This window comes from Artemia sp. Qi Xiang Cuo, chromosome 4, assembly GCF_049724085.1.
Source record: "Artemia sp. Qi Xiang Cuo chromosome 4, ASM4972408v1, whole genome shotgun sequence".
Taxonomy (NCBI): Eukaryota; Metazoa; Arthropoda; class Branchiopoda; order Anostraca; family Artemiidae; genus Artemia; species Artemia sp. Qi Xiang Cuo.
In genome coordinates, this window is record NC_142797.1 from 27,512,904 (window position 1) to 27,533,281 (window position 20,378).

At 40.3% G+C, this 20,378-nt stretch overlaps 1 protein-coding gene across 2 annotated transcripts in view; it reads left to right on the forward strand.

The window, feature by feature from the left end:
* LOC148952953 (uncharacterized) overlaps nt 1–5,447 on the forward strand; it is a 41,051-nt gene extending 35,604 nt beyond the window's left edge. For both annotated transcript variants that reach the window (XM_089087477.1, XM_089087476.1), the window contains exon 4: nt 5,062–5,447. In XM_089087477.1, the coding sequence (XP_088943603.1) occupies nt 5,062–5,254 (193 nt within the window). In that variant the 3' untranslated portion in view covers nt 5,255–5,447. The remainder of the gene's footprint in view (nt 1–5,061) is intronic.
* The last annotated feature ends 14,931 nt before the right edge of the window (nt 5,448–20,378 follow it).

The following is a 20,378-nucleotide window of genomic DNA, read 5'->3' on the forward strand; positions in this document are numbered from 1 at the left end:
TTTCCCACTTTAAGAGTCAAAAGTGATCGGACGGAAACACGCCCCTGCCCCCTCTTTTCCCCAAATGCATCCAATTGAAATTTTGTGATGTCCATTTTGTTCTAAATAATCCAAAGATTATTTAACAATGCCTCTGGGGTTGACACAACTTTCCAGAGCCCAGGGCCAAGGGTTGTAAGTTATGTTCCGGGAGCATATATCGTTTTTATGGAAGAGATGGTCGCATAGACTTTGGACGAGGAAAGTTTTGAGATAGCTGTTTTGTTCAAAATAGTCCAAAGATCATATAACAATGCCTCTGGGGTTAAAAAAATTTTTAGGTAGCTATTTTGTCAAAATAGTCAAAATGTCAAATAACTATAAGTTCCAGGTTTGAAACACCCCCCCCCCCTTCCCAGACCTTGGGGCAAGGGCTAGAAGTTATGCAAGTTGTCCAATGTTAACAAACAAGGTTTTTGTGGAAGGGGTGGTGGTATTTACTTTTGAGGGGGCTCAGTCGATTGAAGATTGAAGGTTCTAGTTTTTTTTCAAGAGTCAAAAGTGATCAAAGGGCAAACAGTCCCACCCCCCCACCCGCTTTCCTCGAATGGATCTAGTTATGAAAGTTTTAGATATTCATTTCTTTCAAAATAGTCCAAAAGCCAATTAACTATTCTTCTGGGGTGGAAATACCCCACACCCCCCCAGCCTCAGAGGTAAGGATTGTAAGTTCTGTAAGTTGATAATTTTGGAGACCACACTGCCTTTCCATGACGATAAATAAAAGTTCAAATAGGGATAAAATCCTTTTAATAGACAGTGTTTCACAAACAGTGATAGAAATTCACAAAAAAATACCTCAGTAAAAATACATGAGAGTTTTACTACTGATGATGGTCACTGCATATGTGACCGAAATATCTGATATTTTTTGTGAATTTCTATCACTGTTTGTGAAACACTGTCTATTAAAAGGATTTTATCCCTATTTGAAATTTTATTTATCGTTATGTAAGTTGTTTATTGTTACTTTGATACTTTGTTATCTTTGATACTTGCATTTACTGATTTATGGGGCAACTTTTATTTACGGGGCAAGGGCTGTAAGTTATGCAAGTTGCTTATTGTCGCTTTGATAATTTGTTTACTTTGATACTTTGTGTACCTTGATGCTTAGTTACTTTGATATTGTTACTTTTATACTAGTTTTGATAATTTGATGAAACTTTGATGTTGAAAAAAATTATTTCTGAACGGAGGAATGTTGAAAAACTTAAAACTTTGGCCATCAAAAACGAACAGAAATTAATTAAAAAAAGCTTTCCGAAAAAAAAGTTTTTCAATGAAAAGTAAAGGCCATATTAAACTTTGGATCAGTAGAAATTAAAACCTATAATAATTCAAACTAAACGGCCAGAAATTACTATTAAAGAATAAATGAAACTGAAAACAAACAGAAATTAAATAAACAATCATAGCAAACAAACATACAACAGGTATGGTAATAATATAAATGAGTAAATAAATCTTTAAACGAGAAAACTTAAATTGAATACGATCAAAAATATTTTGCTATTGAAGTATAAATAAATCCCAAAACGAACAGAAATTAAATAAACAATCATAGCAAACAAACATACAACAGGTACTAATATAAATGAATAAATAAATCTTTAAACGAGAAAACTTAAATTGAATACGATCAAAAATATTTTGCTATTGAAGTATAAATAAAGCCCAAAACGAACAGAAATTAAACAAACAATCATAGCAAACAAACATACAACAGGTACTAATATAAATGAATACATAAAATTTTAAACGAGAAAACTTAAATTGAATATGCAAGTTAAGTTTAAAACGAGCAAAAATCACTACAAACAAGAGTTTGGGTACTGCCTACTTCCCTAGCCGTAAAAGTCTAAAACCTACTGTGTCATTGGCGCTTCACCAAAGACGAAATACACTGCAAATATTTTCTTTTATACTTATCATATTATTGAAAATAATATCTTGAACTGATGAGTTTTCAGAAATTAATGCTTTCCAAGACTCTTCAAGACAAATATAGTTTCCACTACAAACAAGAGTCTGACTACTGACTCCTTCCCTAGCTGTAAAAGTCTAAAGCCTATAGCGTTGTTGGCGCTTCACAGAAAACGAATTATACTACAAATATTTTCGTTTGCAATTATTACAACATAGAAAATAAAAATAAGATTACAGTGATGTATTATCTTCAACTGATGAGCTTTTAGCAATTAATATTATTATATATCAAATATTGAGTTTATTTATATTAGTTCTTTCCTCTTCAAGACACATTGAGGGAGGGCATTTTAAATGGCAAAATAATGTTCGTGTCATAATGTCTAAGTTTCTCAAGTGATCCATTGAACAAAAATTGCTCCTAGGATATGCCTCCTTTTGTGCAGGTAAGCATATGAATGTGATATTCTGTTTCGCGCTAAAAATATTTCTCCAATAAAAGAGGAGCTATCACCCTCTTAGCATCATCTGTATGGCACACTTAGTCCAAAAATATTCTTCCAATTGAAGATATATCAGGAGACAAGTCAGTAGGCTTATGCAAAATAGGCTTCCTACCTGACGAATTTGGAATAACTGAGTAACGTACCGCCGGGTTGACCCAACCATGATAGTTTTAATTTTTTAAGTTTGTACTTATATTGTTTTGACTATATGTGTATCCCCGAGGTCTGGGGAGGGGGGAGGGGGTGTTTCATGCATTAAAAAATGTAAAAAAAAAATTTTAAATGCCCATGTCATTTCTGATGCTTGATACAGCTGAGCTTCTTGACAAGGAAAGGTTCAGGGCGTGGTAAAGCAGGGACAACGAGACGCGTTTTTAGCTTTTGTTTTTTTCTGAATTTCCACTCCAGCACCACAGTTATTTGATACCATCATTGCACACCCATCCGTCCCGATTCCTACACAGTCAAGTAGATTCAAACCCATTTCTTCCAAGAAGCTTAGAACTAACTGGCCAGTCACTTTTCCGTCGACAGTCGGCTCTTTGTCTGCCGCAGAACTTTCAAAGGTGGCATAATGAACGTCAACAAAACCTATGAAGTCCTCGCGTCTATGGTTATCGAAGGCATAGCAGAGAGCAAAACTAAATTGCGATGAATGTGACACATCTGTTGTCTCATCGAAAATGCTGCTGTAATACCTTGCTGACTTTACTCTCTCTAAAATGACACCTATGAACTCTCTTGCACAACACTCAATCAACTGGTTCTGAGTTGTTTTGCTGATACAGGTAGCATTTTTTCCGTTGTTTTCAGCTGTTCCTTTAATTTACTGGCGCCACGTTCAACACGATAACGTAGTAGTTCTCGGAAGTTTCCTTCGTTGGAAAGCGGCATGTCATCCAAGTCTAAGCTGCCATCATCCCGATGGCCCCTCAGTGGAATATTCTGCCTCCCTGTTACTTTTCTGTTACTTTCTTTATTTGCTGTTCGTTAACATGGTTATTTACAGATTCGTGGAAAATGGTAGGCTCTTAGAAACGACTTTCCAGCTTCTACTGCGTCACGATGGTACTGGGAATTATCATGTACTGTCAGGTCTCCATCTTTTCTCAGTAATTTAGCAAATTTTGCGACAGGCTTTGTGACGAGGTTTTGCAGGGCAACCTGTCTCTTTGAAACACCGCTAGCCCCAGTTACAAAAAGAGGGCAGTGTTTGCAAAAAAGGTCTTTCTGGGTAGCAGAATATTATACCTTTTTTCATCTTTCCCCCGCTTTAAATGAACAAAAAGTTGCATTTGGTATCCAATCGGCAGTTTCCATGTCCTCTCCGGAAGCTCGCAATTTATTCGGTCGTCAATGGCATGTATTGCACCGATGTGGATCCCAATATCGTTTTCCGGAAACAGGGTAGGGGGCGAAGGTGTTGTTAGATGATCACTCTGAATGCTTACGGGGTTAACAGAAGATTGCAAAGTGTCCGGAATTTGTCCATGTTCGCCACTTGAAATGACAAAGCTGTCAAGCGTCCTTTGTCTGTGTTTTCCCGACATTAATATCGCTTTGAAATGACAAAGCTGTCAAGCGTCTTTTGTCCGCGTTTCCCTGACATTAATATCGCTTATACAACGAAAGTCCTCGTGACAGACGCACATTCAAATTTCACTATACACTGGAACGAAATGTTTGTTTTGACATTTAAGAATATTCAGAACCGGTTGCGTTGCGTCTCGAACAGGAAGGCGACTGGCGATGGTGAGAACTAGCTAAAATGTACCGGGTAAACTTTTGCTATGCTATGAGGTGAGAAATATTCGAGGAGGAAACGGCAGTGGAGGAAAAGCTGTGGAATGAACGTAATGTAAAAGGTTTTAGAGTCTAGTTACAGTAGTTTGAACATGCGTTAATGCAGACTTCCGTAAGTGCAGTAAAACAAAAGAAAATTACAGCCCGTTTAGGGGGGGGCCGATCGCCCTCCCCCTCTGGATCCGCCTGTGTCTGTTGATTAAAAAGAGAAAAAAAGAATAGTCTGAGCGTCTTCACCCCACTGAGGAGCAGGAAAGGTAAGCGGAGGCATACACGCTGCCAAGACTGAGGTCACGTGGAAATTCAGATGGTGGATAACTTTGAATTTATAAATAGTACTTTGAATTTTGGAATTTTTTGGGATCTATTTCTAATAAAAAATATGTTTTTAGAATTTATAGATATTTTAAATGTTGGATTTCCTCAGTTTTCCTGGGATCCCTTGAAAATAGTTCTTGTGCACATTTTTGAAGAAGTACTATTGAATATTTATGATTTATGTTTCGTTTTCAATTCCTCGATGTACAGGTGTTACCGGTTCCGACCCCCCCCCCTGCTTTCTTTGATATAGACAGTCGCATCAAAAGTGAACTTTTCATTGTGTACCTGATAAGATTATATTTTCATAGTTTTACCCCCCCCCCCCAAAAAAAAACGCTTGAAACCCCTCTCCATTCTAGCCAACATCCTGGAAACGGTCCTTTCTTCTAAGAATTGTTTATTGCTATGCCAAATGTCACTTTGTTTATTGTTAATCTTCCTTACTTTGTCTTTTTTTTTTCAGTTCTTCGCTATCAAGTCCTGCTGGATTGCGATTTATTAGTGTTCGAAACGAAGACATGACGGTCAGGCACTGGGAGTTTCTTGGAGAAACACCGCCGAAAGTGTTCACGATTCCGACTTTAATAAGCACCAGTGAATTAGTTGTATTTACTATCGACAGTTTTGGCAACACTGCTAAATTTAACTGGTCTTGATTTATTCCTACACCTGATTCTATAAGATTTACGGTCTCCAGTCAGAAAAGCCTCGATCTGAGAAAAAAATTCGAGGAAGATTGGTGAAGATGCAAGAACAAAGAATACATTATTGCAACTCTTTTTTCCTCGAATGCTCATTCAATGATGTTCAAATTCGATAATAAAAATAAATGCGAATTGTTACAGCCTAGGTGTCATTTTGATGACTTAAGAACTTTTTATTTGATGACTTAAAGACTTCTTAGTGTTGTAAAATCGAATAAACATAATCCACCGAATATATTTTCATGTAATTTGTCTCTCTCAGGTATGACATCAAACTCACTGAAATCAAGTTATGCCCTGAAACTTGGGAACTACTAACACAAAGTACCAAGGACACTGATTGTCTGGACTGGTTAAGTGGATACTTATACGATCAAGAATGTTTTAAAAAATTATTTATTCAAGTTTAACAAAATAAGACCACCATATCTAGTTATAAACTTTTTAGTAGTACAAGACGCCAAATTTAGAAAAAACGAATGTGGATGAAAAATCAGGAAAAAAAAACTGAAATTGATAACAAGCCGATTAAGAAGATGAAGTTTTCCTTTGAAGGTGAAGTGGTTTTTGGTAATAAATAGCTCATTTGTGTTTAAATGTTTACGGACGAAAAGCGGTCTGAAATGTAATTAATTGGATTTGCCAATTTATTTTCACGGTTCAATGTGCACAACTGACGAAAATGTTTTCGTCAAAAAATGTTTCAATTTTGATGTCCTTGTCGCTTGAAGAAATTTAAATACACAAATAATGAAAATAAACTAACAGCATTTGAAAAATAACTGGCTAATGCTGCAAGGTAAAAAAGAACCAAAAGCCTTCTATGATTTATCTATTTCATACGCGGCGCAATAGCGCTGCCTAAGCAAAGGACGATGTTGGCACGATGTATTATTTTTTGTATCTTTCTTTTAGACCAGGGCACTTCTTATCGAAGGAGCTGTCGTAGTAACTTCGAAAAGGGCTCATTCGATTGGAAATTGGAAGGGCTTGTGCCCTTTTTGATAGCCGAAAGTGATTGGAAAGAAACCAACGTCCCTTCCACGCCCACCATTTCCCCAAACACATCCAGTCAAAATTTTGAGAAAGCCATTTTGTTCAACGTAGTTGAAAGATCTGGAAATTATGTCTTTGAAGGGGCACCCCTCCACAGCCCTCACGACAAGGGTAATAAGTTATGCTCTGGGGGCATATAAGGTTTTTGTACAAAGTATTATTGTAGAAACTTCTATAAAGGCTCATACGATTGGAAATTTAAAGGGCTAGTGCCTTTTTTAATAGTTGAATGTGATCGGAAGGCAACTAACCTCTCTCTGAGGTCTTTGAGGATGATAACCCCTTCAGAACCCTCAGGGCAAGGGCTGTGAGTTATGCCCAGGGGCATTTAATTTTTTTATAGAAAGTGTTGTCATAGAAACTTCAAAAAGGGCTCATTTTATTAGAAATTGAAATGGTTGGCGCCCTTTTTAATAGTCGAAAGTGGTTGGAGAGGAATTAACCCCCTCTCACGCCCACCATTTCCCCAAACACATCCAATCAAAATTTTAAGACAGCTATTTTGGTCAAGGTATTTGAATGTTCTGGAAATTATGTCTTTGAGGATGACAAACCCCCCACACGCCTCAGGGCAAGGGTTGTAAGTTATGCCTTTGGGGCATATAAGGTTCTTATAGAAAGCGTTGCCATAGAAACTTCAAAAGGGGCTCATTGAATTGCAAATTGAAATGGCTAGTGCGCTTTTTAATAGTCGAAAGTGATTGGCCGGCAACTAACCCCCCTTATACCCCCACACATTTCCCCAAACACAACCAATCAAAATTTTTGAGATAGCCATTTTGTTAAACGTATTTGAAATTTCTGGAAATTAGTTATTTTAAGATGACACCCCCCCCCCCCCAGAGCCATCAGGGTAAGGGCTCTAAGTTGTGCCCCGGGAACACTTAAAGTCTTATAGAAAGGGTTGTCGTAGAAGCTTCATAAAGGGCTCCTTCGGTTAGAGCATGAAACCGATTGTGCCCTGTGTAGTTGGAAAAAGTGATTGGAGGGTAACTTACCCCACTCTCACACCCACTTTTTCCCCAAACACAACCAATCAAATTTATGAGATAGCCATTTTTCAACGTAGTTGAAAGTTCTGGAAGATATCTCTTTGAGGATGACAACCCCGCCAGAGCCCTCCGGGCAAGGGTTATTAGTTATGCCAATTTAGGGCATATAGGGTTTTTATAGAAAGCGTTGTTGTACAAACTTCAAAAAGGGCTCATTCGATTGGAAATTGAAATGGCTAGTGCCCTTGTCAATAGTCGGAATTGAATAGAGGGCAACTAACCCCCCTCTCACGCCCATCATTTTCCCAAACACGTCCAATCAAAATTTTGAGATAGCCATTTTGTTCAACGTATTTTAAAGTTCTGGAGATTAGGTCTTTGAGGATGACAACCCCGCAGCCCTCAGGACAAGGAATGTAAGTTATGTCCTGGGGCATATAAAGTTGTTATAGAAGGTTTTGTCGTAAAAACTTCAAAAAGGGTTCATTCGATTGGAAAGTGAAAGGGCTAGTACCCTTTTTAATAGTTGAAAGTGAATTGAGGGCAACTAACCCCCCTCTCACGCCAACCATTTCCCCAAACACATCCAATCAAAATTTTGAGACAGCCATTTTGTTCAACGTAGTTGAAAGTTCTGGAAATTATGTCTTTGAAGATGACAAACCCCCCACACCCCTCAGGACAAGGGTTGTAAGTTATGCCCTGTGGGAATATAAGGTTTTTATAGATATTGTTGTCGTAGAAACTTCGAAAAGGGCTCATTCAATTGGAAATGAAATGGCTAGTGTCCTTCTTAAAAGTCAAAAATGATTCATAGGCAACTAACTCCCCTCTCCCCCCTCACGCCCACCATTTCTCCAAACACATCCAATCAGAATTTTTAGGTAGCCATTTTGTTCAACGTTGTTGAAAGTTCTGGAAATTAGGTATTTGAGGATGGCAGCCCCCCCCCCCCACAGCCCTCAGGGTAAAGGCTGCAAGTTATGCCCTGGGGGCATATAAGGTTTTTAAAGAAAGGGTGGTCGTAGAAACTTCAAAAACAGCTCATTCGATTGGAAACTGAAAGGGCTAGTGCCCTTTTTCATTGTAGAAAGTGATTGGAGGGCAACTAACCCCCCCTCTTACACTCACCATTGCCTCAGACACGACTATTCAAAAAGAGCTCTTTCGATTGGAAGTTGAAACGGGTAGTGCCCTTTTTAATAGTCGAAAGTGATTTAATAGCGAGTAACCCCCCTCTCACGCCCACCATTTCCCCAAACACATCCAATCAACATTTTGAGATAATCATTTTTTTCAACTTAGTTTAAAGTTCTCGAAATTAGGTCTTAGAGAATGACAACCCCCCCACCTCCACAACCCTCATGGAAAGGGTTGTAATTTATGCCCTGGGGGCACATAAGGTTTTTATAGGAAGTGTTGTCGTAGAAACTTCAAAAGGGGTTTATTCGATTGGAAATTGAAAAGGCTAGTGCCCTTTTAATAGTCGAAAGTGATGGGAGGGCAACTACCCCCCCCCCCACACCCACCATTGCCCGAAACACATCCAATAAAAATTTGGATATGAAATTGTAAGGCTTTTAAGCTATATCCTGGGGGCATATAAGGTTTTTATAGAAAGTGTTTTGTGTAGAAACTTCGAAAAGGGCTCTTTCGATTGGAAATTGAAACGGCTAGTGCCCTTTTCAATAGTCGAAAGTGATTTGAGAGCAACTAACCCCCCTCTCACGCCCACCATTTCCCCAAACACATCCAATTAAAATTTTGAGATAGCCATTTTGTTCAACATAGTTGAAAATTCTGGAAATTATGTATTTGAGGATGACAAACCCCCCACACCCCTCAGGGCAAGGGTTGTAAGTTATGCCCCGTGGGAATATAAGGTTTTTATAGAAAGCGTTGTCGTAGAAACTTCAAAAAGGGCTCATTCAATTGGAAGTGAAATGGCTAGTGTCCTTTTTAAAAGTCAAAAGTGATTCATAGGCAACTAACCCCCCTCGCCCCCCCGCCCGCCCCCCATTTCCCCCAACACATCCAATCAGAATTTTAAGATAGCCATTTTGTTCAACGTACTTGAAAGTTCTGGAAATTTGGTCTTTGAGGATGGCACCCCCCCCCCCACAGCCCTCAGGGTGAGGGTTGTAAGTTGTGCCCCGGGGGCATATAGTGATTGGAGGGCAACTAACCCCCCTCTCACACCCACCATTGCCCCAGACACGACTATTCAAAAAGGGCTCTTTCGATTGGAAATTGAAACGGCTAGTGCCCTTTTTAATAGTCGAAAGTGATTTAATAGCGAGTAACCCCCCTCTCACGCCCACCATTTCCCCAAACACCTCGAATCAAAATTTTTGAGATTGCCATTTTGTTCAAGTTACACCCCCCCCCCCCCCCCAAAAAAAAAACCTCAGGGCAAGGGTTGTAATTTATGCCCTAGGTGTGTATACGGTTTTTATAGAAAGTGTTGTCGTAGAAACTTCAAAAGGGGTTCATTCGATTGGAATTTGAAAGGGCTGGTCCTCTTTTAATAGTCGAAAGTGATGGAATGGCAACTAACCCCCCTCTCACACCCACCATTGCCCCAAACACATCCAATAAAAATTTGGAAATGAAATGGTAAGGCTTTTAAGTTATACCCTGGGGGCATATAAGGTTCATATAGAAAGGCTTTTGTGTAGAACTTCAAAAAGGGCTCTTTCGATCGGAAATTGAAACGGCTAATCCCCTTTTCAATAGTCAAAAGTGATTGGAGAGCAACTAGCCCCCCTCTCACGCCCACCAATTCCCCAAACACATCCAATCAAAATTTTGAGATAGCAATTTCGTTCAACGTATTTTAAAGTTCTGAAAATTAGGTCTGTGAGGATGCCAATCCCGCAACCCCAGGACAAGGAATGTAAGTTATGCCCTGGGACATATAAGGTTGTTATAGAAGGTGTTGTCGTAAAAACTTCAAAAAGGGTTCATTCGATTGGAAAGTGAAAGGGCTAGTACCCTTTTTAATAGTCGAAAGTGAATCAAGGGCAACTAACCACCCTCTCACGCCCACCATTTCCCCAAACACATCCAATCAACATTTTGAGATAGCCATGTTGTTCAACGTTGATGAAAGTTCTGAAAATTATTTCTTTGAAGATGACAAACCCCCACACCCCTTAGGGCAAGGGTTGTAAGTTATGCCCCGTGGGAATATAAGGTTTTTATAGAAAGGGTTGTCATAGAAACTTCAAAAAGGGCTCATTCGATTGGAAATTGAAACAGCTAGTGCCCTTTTTAATAGTAGAAAGTGATTGGAGGGCAACTAACCCCTCTCTCACACCCACCTTTCCCCCAAACACATCCAATCAAATTTATGAGATAGCCATTTTTCAACGTAGTTGAAAGTTCTGGATGATATCTCTTTGAGGATGACAACCCCGCCAGAGCCCTCCGGGCAAGGGTTATTAGTTATGCCAATTTAGGGCATATAGGGTTTTTATAGAAAGCGTTGTTGTACAAACTTCAAAAAAGGCTCATTCAGTTGAAAATTGAAAGGGCTAGTGCCCTTTTTAATAGTCGAAAGTGATTTGAGAGCACCTAACCCCCCTCTCACGCCCACCATTTCCCCAAACACATCCAATCAAAATTTTGAGAGAGCAATTTTGTTCAACGTAGTTTAAAGTTCTGGAGATTAGGTCTTTGAGGATGACAACCCCAGCCCTCAGGACAAGGAATGTAAGTTATGTCCTGGGGCATATAAAGTTGTTATAGAAGGTTTTGTCGTAAAAACTTCAAAAAGGGCTCATTCGATTGGAAATTGAAAGGGCTAGTGCCCTTTTTATTAGTTGAAAGTGATTGGAGAGTAACAAACCCCCCTCTCACGCCCACCATTTCCCCAAACACATCCAATAAGAATTTTGACATAGCCATTTTGTTCAATGTAGTTGAAAGTTCTGGAAAGTATGTCTTTAAGGATGACGAACCCCCCACACCCCTCAGGGCAAGGGTTCTAAGTTATGCCCTGTGGGAATATAAGGTTTTTATAGATATTGTTGTCGTAGAAACTTCGAAAAGGGCTCATTCAATTGGAAATGAAATGGCTAGTGTCCTTCTTAAAAGTCAAAAATGATTCATAGGCAACTAACTCCCCTCTCCCCCCTCACGCCCACCATTTCTCCAAACATATCCAATCAGAATTCTTAGGTAGCCATTTTGTTCAACGTTGTTGAAAGTTCTGGAAATTAGGTATTTGAGGATGGCAGCCACCCCCCCCCCCCACAGCCCTCAGGGTAAAGGCTGCAAATTATGCCCTGGGGGCATATAAGGTTTTTAAAGAAAGGGTGGTCGTAGAAACTTCAAAAACAGCTCATTCGATTGGAAACTGAAAGGGCTAGTGCCCTTTTTCATTGTAGAAAGTGATTGGAGGGCAACTAACCCCCCCTCTTACACTCACCATTGCCTCAGACACGACTATTCAAAAAGAGCTCTTTCGATTGGAAGTTGAAACGGGTAGTGCCCTTTTTAATAGTCTAAAGTGATTTAATAGCGAGTAACCCCCCTCTCACGCCCACCATTTCCCTAAACACATCCAATCAACATTTTTGAGATTACCATTTTTTTCAACTTAGTTTAAAGTTCTGGAAATTAGGTCTTTGAGGATGACAACCCCCCCCCCCCCCCCCACAACTCTCATGGCAAGGGTTGTAATTTATGCCCTGGGTGTATATAAGGTCTTTATAGGAAGTGTTGTCGTAGAAACTTCAAAAGGGGTTTATTCGATTGGAAATTGAAAAGGCTAGTGCCCTTTTAATAGTCGAAAGTGATGGGAGGGCAACTACCCCCCCCCCCACACCCACCATTGCCCGAAACACATCCAATAAAAATTTGGATATGAAATTGTAAGGCTTTTAAGCTATATCCTGGGGGCATATAAGGTTTTTATAGAAAGTGTTTTGTGTAGAAACTTCGAAAAGGGCTCTTTCGATTGGAAATCGAAACGGCTAGTGCCCTTTTCAATAGTCGAAAGTGAATGGAGGGCATCTTACCCCCCTCTCATGCCCATAATTTCCCAAAACACATCCAGTCAAAACTTTGAGATAGCCATTTCGTTGAGCGTAGTTGAAGTTTTTAGAACTTAGTTATTTAAGGGCGATAAACCTCCAACAGCCCTCAAATCAAGGGCGTTAAGCAATGGCCTGGAAACACAGACGGTTCTTATAGAAAGCAATTTCATACAAACTTCAAAAGGAGATCACTTGATTAGAAGTGCAATGGCTAGTGCCCTTTTTAAAAGTCAAAAGTGATTCATAGGCAACTAACCCCCCTCTCCCCCCCTCACGCCCACCATTTCCCCAAACACATCCAATCAGAATTTTAAGATAGCCATTTTGTTCAACGTACTTGAAAGTTCTGGAAATTTGGTCTTTGAGGATGGCACCCCCCCCCCCCCACAGCCCTCAGGGTGAGGGTTGTAAGTTGTGCCCCGGGGGTATATAGTGATTGGAGGGCAGCTAACCCCCCTCTCACACCCACCATTGCCCCAGACACGACTATTCAAAAAGGGCTCTTTCGATTGGAAATTGAAACGGCTAGTGCCCTTTTTAATAGTCGAAAGTGATTTAATAGCGAGTAACCCCCCTCTCACGCCCACCATTTCCCCAAACACATCCAATCAAAATTTTTGAGATTGCTATTTTGTTCAAGTTACAACCCCCCCCCCAAAAAAAACCTCAGGGCAAGGGTTGTAATTTATGCCCTAGGTGTGTATACGGTTTTTATAGAAAGTGTTGTCGTAGAAACTTCAAAAGGGGTTCATTCGATTGGAAATTGAAAGGGCTGGTGCTCTTTTAATAGTCGAAAGTGATGGTATGGCAACTAACCCCCCTCTCACACCCACCATTGCCCCAAACACATCCAATAAAAATTTGGAAATGAAATGGTAAGGCTTTTAAGTTATACCCTGGGGGCATATAAGGTTCATATAGAAAGGCTTTTGTGTAGAACTTCAAAAAGGGCTCTTTCGATTGGAAATTGAAACGGCTAATCCCCTTTTCAATAGTCGAAAGTGATTGAAGAGCAACTAGCCCCCCTCTCTCGCCCACAATTTTCCCAAACACATCCAATCAAAATTTTGAGATAGCAATTTTGTTCAACGTATTTGAAAGTTCTGGAAACTAGGTCTTTGGGGATGACAACCCCCCCCCAGCCCTCAGTAGAAGGAATGTAAGTTATGCCCTGGGAGCATATAAGGCTCTTATAGAAGGTGGTAAAATCTTTAAAAAGGGTTCATTCGATTGGAAAGTGAAAGGGCTAGTACCCTTTTTAATAGTCGAAAGGGAATCGAGGGCAACTAACCCCCCTCTCACGCCCACCATTTCTCCAAACACATCCAATCAGAATTTTGAGATAGCCATTTTATTCTACGTAGTAGAAAGTTCTGGAAATTAGGTCTTTGAGGTTGACAACCCCGCAACCCTCAGGGCAAGGGTTGTAAATTATGCCCTGAGGGTATATAAGGTTGTTATAGACAGTGTTTTCGGAAAAACTGCAAAAAGGGCTCATTCGATTGAAAACTGAAAGGGCTAGTACACTTTTTAAAAGTTGAAAGTGATTCGAGGGCAACTAGCACCCCTCTCACGCCCACCATTTTCCCAAACATATTCAATCATAATATTGTGACAGCTACTTTGTTCAACGTAGTTGAAAGTTCTGAAAATTATGTCTTCGAAGATAACAAACCCCCCACACCACTCAGGGCAAGGGTTGTAAGTTATGCCCCGTGGGCATATAAGGTTCTTATAGATACTGTTGTCATAGAGACTTCAAAAAGGGCTCATTTAATTGGAAATGAAATGGCAAGTGTCCTTTTTAAAAGTCCAAAGTGATTCGTTGGCAACTAAGCCCCCCCCCCCTCCTTCCTCACGCCCACCATTTCCCCAAACACATCCAATCAAAATTTTTAGATAGCCATTTTGTTCAACGTAGTTGAAAGTTCTGGAAATTAGGTCTTTGAGGATGGCCCCCCCCCCACACACACAGCCATCAGGGTAAGGGTTATAAGTTATACCTTGGGTTGCATATAAGGTTTTTAAGGAAAGTGTTGTCGTAGAGACTTCAAAAACAGCTCATTCGATTGGAAATTGAAAGGGCTAGTACCCTTTTTAATAGTCGAAATTGAATCAAGGGCAACTAACCCTCCTCTCAGACCCACCATTTCCCCAAACACATCCAATCAAAATTTTAAGATAGCCATGTTGTTCAACGTTGATGAAAGTTCTGGAAATTATTTCTTTGAAGATGACAAACCCCCCACACCCCTCAGGGCAAGGGTTGTAAGTTATGCCCCGTGGGCATATAAGGTTTTTATAGGTTTTTATAGATACTGTTGTCATAGAGACTTCAAAAAGGGCTCATTCAATTGGAAATGAAATGGCAAGTGTGCTTTTTAAAAGTCCAAAGTGATTCGTTGGCAACTAAGCCCCCCCCCCTCCGTCCTCCCGCCAAGGGTTGTAAGTTATGCCCCGTGGGCATATAAGGTTTTTATAGATACTGTTGTCATAGAGACTTCAAAAAGGGCTCATTCAATTGGAAATGAAATGGCTAGTGTCCTTTTTAAAAGTTCAAAGTGATTCGTTGGCAACTAACCCCCGCTCTCCCTCCTCACGCCCACCATTTCCCCAAACACATCCAATCAGAATTTCGAGCTAGCCATTTTGTTCAACGTAGTTGAAAGTTCTGGAAATTAGGTTTTTGTGGATGGCACCCTCCCCCACACAACCCTCTGGGTAAGGGTTATAAGTTATACCCTGGGTTGCATATAAGGTTTTTAAGGAAAGGGTTGTCGTAGAGACTTCAAAAACAGCTCATTCGATTGGAAATTGAAAGGGCTTGTGCCCATTTTCATAGTAGAAAGTGATTGGAGGGCAACTAACCCCCCTCTCACACCCATCATTTCCCCAGACACATCCAATAAAAATTTTGAGATAGCCATTTTTTTCAACGTAGATGAAAGTTCTGGACATTAGGTCGTTGAGGATGACAACACTCCCACAGCCCTCAGGGTAAGGCTTTTAAGTTATACCTGGGGGCATATAAGGTTTTCGTTGAAACTTCAAAAAGGGCTTTTTCGATTGGAAATTGAAACGGCTAGTGCCCTTTTTAATAGTCGAAAGTGATTGAAGGACAACTAACGCCCCTCTCACGCCTACCATTTCCCAAAACACATCCAATCAAAATCTTTGAGACTGCCATTTTGTTCAACATAGTTTAAAGTTCTGGAAATTAGGTCTTTGAATATGACACCCCCCCCCCCAAACAATCCTCAGGACAAGGGTTGTAATTAATGCCCTGGGTGTATGTAAGGTTTTTATAGAAAGTGTTGTCGTAGAAACTTAAGAAACTGTCGTAGAACAATAAGGGCTCATTCAATTGGAAATGAAATCGTTAGTGTCCTTTTTAAAAGTCAAAAGTGATTCGTAGGCAACTAAACCACTCTCCCCCTCACGCCCACCATTTCCCCAAACACATCCAATCGGAATTTTGAGATAGCCATTTTTTTCAACGTAGTTGAAAGTTCTGGAAATTAAGTCTTTGAGGGTGCCCTCCCCCCACAGCCCTCAGGGTAAGGGGTGTAAGTTATGCCCTGGAGGTATATAAGGTTTTTAAAGAAAGGGTTGTCGTAGAAACTTCAAAAACAGCTCATTCGATTGGAAATTGAAAGGGCTAGTGCCCTTTTTCATAGTAGAAAGTGATTTGAGGGCAACTAACCCCTCTCTCACACCCACCATTTCCCCAGACGTATCCAATAAAAATTTTGAGGCTAGTGCCCTTTTTAATAGTCGAAAGTGATTTAAGGGCAACTATCCCCCCTCTCACGTCCACCATATCCTTAAACACATCCAATCAATATTTTTGAAATCGCCATTTTGTTCAACTTAGTTTAAAGTTCTGGAAATTAGGTCCTTAAGGATAACAATCCCCCCCCCCACAGCCCTCTGGGCAGGAGTTGTAAGTTATGGCATATCAGGTTTTTATAGAACACAATGTCTTAGAAACTTCAAAAAGGGCTTTTTCGATTGGAAATTGAAGAGGCTAGTGCCTTTTTTAATAGTCGAAAGTGATTTAAGGGCAACTAACACCCCTTCCACGCCCACCATTTCTCCAAACGAATCTAATCAAATTTTTTGGATAGCCATTTTGTTTTACGCAGTTTAAAGATCAGGAAATTATATCTTTGACCAGGACACTCCCCCCATAGTCTTCAGGGCAAGGGTTATAAGTTATTCCCTGGGGGTATATAAGTTTTTATTGAAATGTTTGTCGTAGAAACTTGAAAATGGGCTCATTCGATTGAAAATTCAAAAGTCTAGTTCCCTTTTTAATTGTCGAAAGTGATTTGAGGGCAACTAACCCCCCTCTTACGCCCACCTTTCCCCCAAACACATCCAATCAAAATTTTTAGATATCCATTTTGTTCAGCGTAGTTGATTTCCTCATAGAAATTATGTTTTTGAGGAGGACCTTGCCCAACAGGCCTCAGGAAAAGGGCTGTAAACCACGCCCCGGGTGCCTATGTAGTTTTTATAGAAAGTTCTGTCGTAGAAACTTCAAAAAGGGTTCATTCGATAGGAAATTGAAATAGCTTGTGCCTTTTTTAATAGTCGAAAGTGATTGGAAGGCAACTAACACCCCTTCCACGTCAACCATTTCCCCCAACGTATCCAATAAAAATTTTGAGGTAGCCATTTTAGTCCACGCAGTTTAAGGTTCAGGAAATTATACCTTTGAGCAGGACACTCCCCCACAGTCTTCAGGGCAAGGGTTATGAGTTATGCCCTGGGGGCATATAAGGTTTTTATTGAAATCTTTGTCGTATTAACTTGAAAAAGGGATCATTTGATTGGAAATTCAAAGGGCGTTTGCCCTTTTTAATTGTCGAAAGTGATTTGAGGGCAACTAACCCCCCTCGCACGCCCACCTTTTCCCCAAACACATCTAATCAATATTTTTAGATAGCCATTTTATTCAACGTAGTTGAAAGTTTTAGAAATTTGTTCTTTAAGGATGACAACCCCTCCCCCGCCCCCCACAGCCCTCAGGGCCAGGGTTTTAAGTTATTCCCTGGAGGAATATATGGTTTTTAATGAACGCCCACCATTTCAGCAAACACATCCAATCAAAATATTGAGATAGCCATTTTGTTCAGCGTAGTTGATTTCCAGATAGAAAATATGTTTTTTAGGAGGACACTCCCCCACAACCCTCAGGGCAAGGGTTTTTAGATATGCCCTGGGAGCATGTAAGAACGATGTTGGCACATTGTAGTATTTATTTTTTTTTCCTTTAGACCAGGGCACTTCGTATCGAAAAAGTTGTCGTAGAAACTTCGAAAAGGACTCATCCAATTGGAAGTTGGAGTTGCTTAAGCCCTTTTTAATAGTCGAAAGTGATTGGAAGGCAACTAACACTCCTTCCACGCCCACCATTTCCCGAAACACGTCCAATCAAAATTTTGAGATAGCCATTTTGTTCCACGCAGTTTAAAGTTCAGGAAATTATACCTTTGAGCACGACACTCCCCCCACAGTCTTCAGGGCAAGGGTTATGAGTTATGCCCTGGGGGCATATAAGGTTTTTATTGAAATCTTTGTCGTATTAACTTGAAAAAGGGCTCATTCGATTGGAAATTCAAAGGGCGTTTGCCCTTTTTAATTGTCGAAAGTGATTTGAGGGCAACTAACCCCCCTCGCACGCCCACCTTTTCCCCAAACACATCTAATCAATATTTTTAGATAGCCATTTTATTCAACGTAGTTGAAAGTTTTAGAAATTTGTTCTTTCAGGATGACAACCCCTCCCCCGCCCCCCACAGCCCGCAGGGCAAGGGTTGTAAGTTATGCCCTGGAGGAATATATGGTTTTTACTGAACGCCCACCATTTCAGCAAACACATCCAATCAAAATATTGAGATAGCCATTTTGTTCAGCGTAGTTGATTTCCAGATAGAAAATATGTTTTTTAGGAGGACACTCCCCCACACCCCTCAGGGCAAGGGTTTTTAGATATGCCCTGGGAGCATGTAAGAACGATGTTGGCACATTGTAGTATTTATTTATTTTTTCCTTTAGACCAGGGCACTTCGTATCGAAAAAGTTGTCGTAGAAACTTCGAAAAGGACTCATCCAATTGGAAGTTGGAGTTGCTTAAGCCCTTTTTAATAGTCGAAAGTGATTGGAAGGCAACTAACACCCCTTCCACGCCCACCATTTCCCCAACACATCCAATCAAAATTTTGAGATAGCTGTTTTGTTCCACGTAGTTTAAGGTTCGGGAAATTAAACCTTTGAGCAAGACACTCCCTCCAAAGTCTCAAGGCAAGGGTTATAAGTTATGCCCTGGGGGCATATAATTTTTTATTGAAATGTTTATCGTAGAAACTTGAAAAATGGCTCATTCGATTGGAAATTCAAAGTTGTAGTTCCCTCTTTAATTGTCGAAATTGATTTGAGGGCAACTATCCCCCTCTTACGCCCACCTTTCCCCCAAATTCATCCAATCAAAATTTTTAGATAGCCATTTTGTTCAGCGTAGTTGATTTCCAGATAGAAATTTTGTTTTTGAGGAGGACATTCGCCCAAAGCCCTCAGGGCAAGGGTTATAAATTATGCCCTGGGGGCATATAAGGTTTTTATAGAAAGCGTTGTCGAAGAAACTTCAAAAATGGCTCTTTTGATTGAAAATTGAAGTGGCTTGTGCCTTTTTTAATAGTTGAAAGTGATTGGAAGGCAACTAGCACCCCTTCCACGCCCACCATTTCCCCAAACACATCCAATCAAAATTTTGAGATGGCCATTTTGTTCCACGCATTTTAAAGTTCGGGAAATTATACCTTTGAGCAGGACACTCCCCCCAGAGTCTTCAGGGCAAGCTTTATAAGTTATGCCCCGGGGGCATATAAGGTTTTTATTGAAATCTGTGTCGTACAAACTTGAAAAAGGGCTCATTTGATTGGAAATTCAAAGGCTTGTGCCCTTTTTAATAGTTGAAAGTGATTTGAGGGCAACTAACCCCCCTCTCACGCCCACCTTTTCCCCAAGCACATCTAATCAATATTTTTAGATAGCCATTTTTACAACGTAGTTGAATTTTTGAAAATTAGGTCTTTAAGGATGACAACCCCTCCCCCCCCCACAGCCCTCAGGGCAAGGGTTGTAAGTTATGCCATGGGGGAGTATAAGGTTTTTATTGAACGCCCACCATTTCCGCAAACACATCCAATCAAAATTTTGAGATAGCCATTTTGTTCAGCGTAGTTGATTTCCAGATAGAAAATATGTTTTTGAGGAGGACACTTCCCCACAACCCCCATGGCAAGGGTTTTAATTTTTGCCCTGGGGGCATGTAAGAACGATGTTGGCACAATGTATTATTTTTTTTTCTTCCCTTTTGACCAGGGCACTTCATATCGAAGAAGTTGTCGTAGAAATTTCGAAAAGGGCTCATTCAATTGGAAATTGGAGTGGCTTGTGCCCTTTTTAATAGTCGAAAGTGATTGTAAGGCAACTAACACCCCTTCCACACCCACTTTTTCCCGAAACACATCCAATCAAAATGTTGAGATAGCCATTTTTTTCAGCGTAGTTGATTTCCAAATATAAATTATGTTTTTGAAAAGGACACTCTCCCAGACCCCTTAGGACAAGAGTTGTAACTTTTGCCCTTGGGGCATATAAGGTTCTTATAGAAAGTGTTGTCGTAAAGACTTCAAAAAAGGTTCGTTTGATTAGAAATTCAAAGGGCTAGTGCCCCTTTTAATAGTCGAAAGTAATTTGATGGCAACTAACCCCCCTTCTCACGCCCACCTTTTCCCCCACACACATCCGATCAAAATTTTGAGATAGCCATTTTGCAAGGGTTGTAAGTTATACCCTGGGGGCATATAAGGTTTTTATAGAACGTGTTGTCGTAGAAACTACAAAAAGGGCTCATTCGATTGGAAAGTGGAATGGCTAGTGCCCTTTTTAATTGTCGAATGTGATTGGGAGGCAACT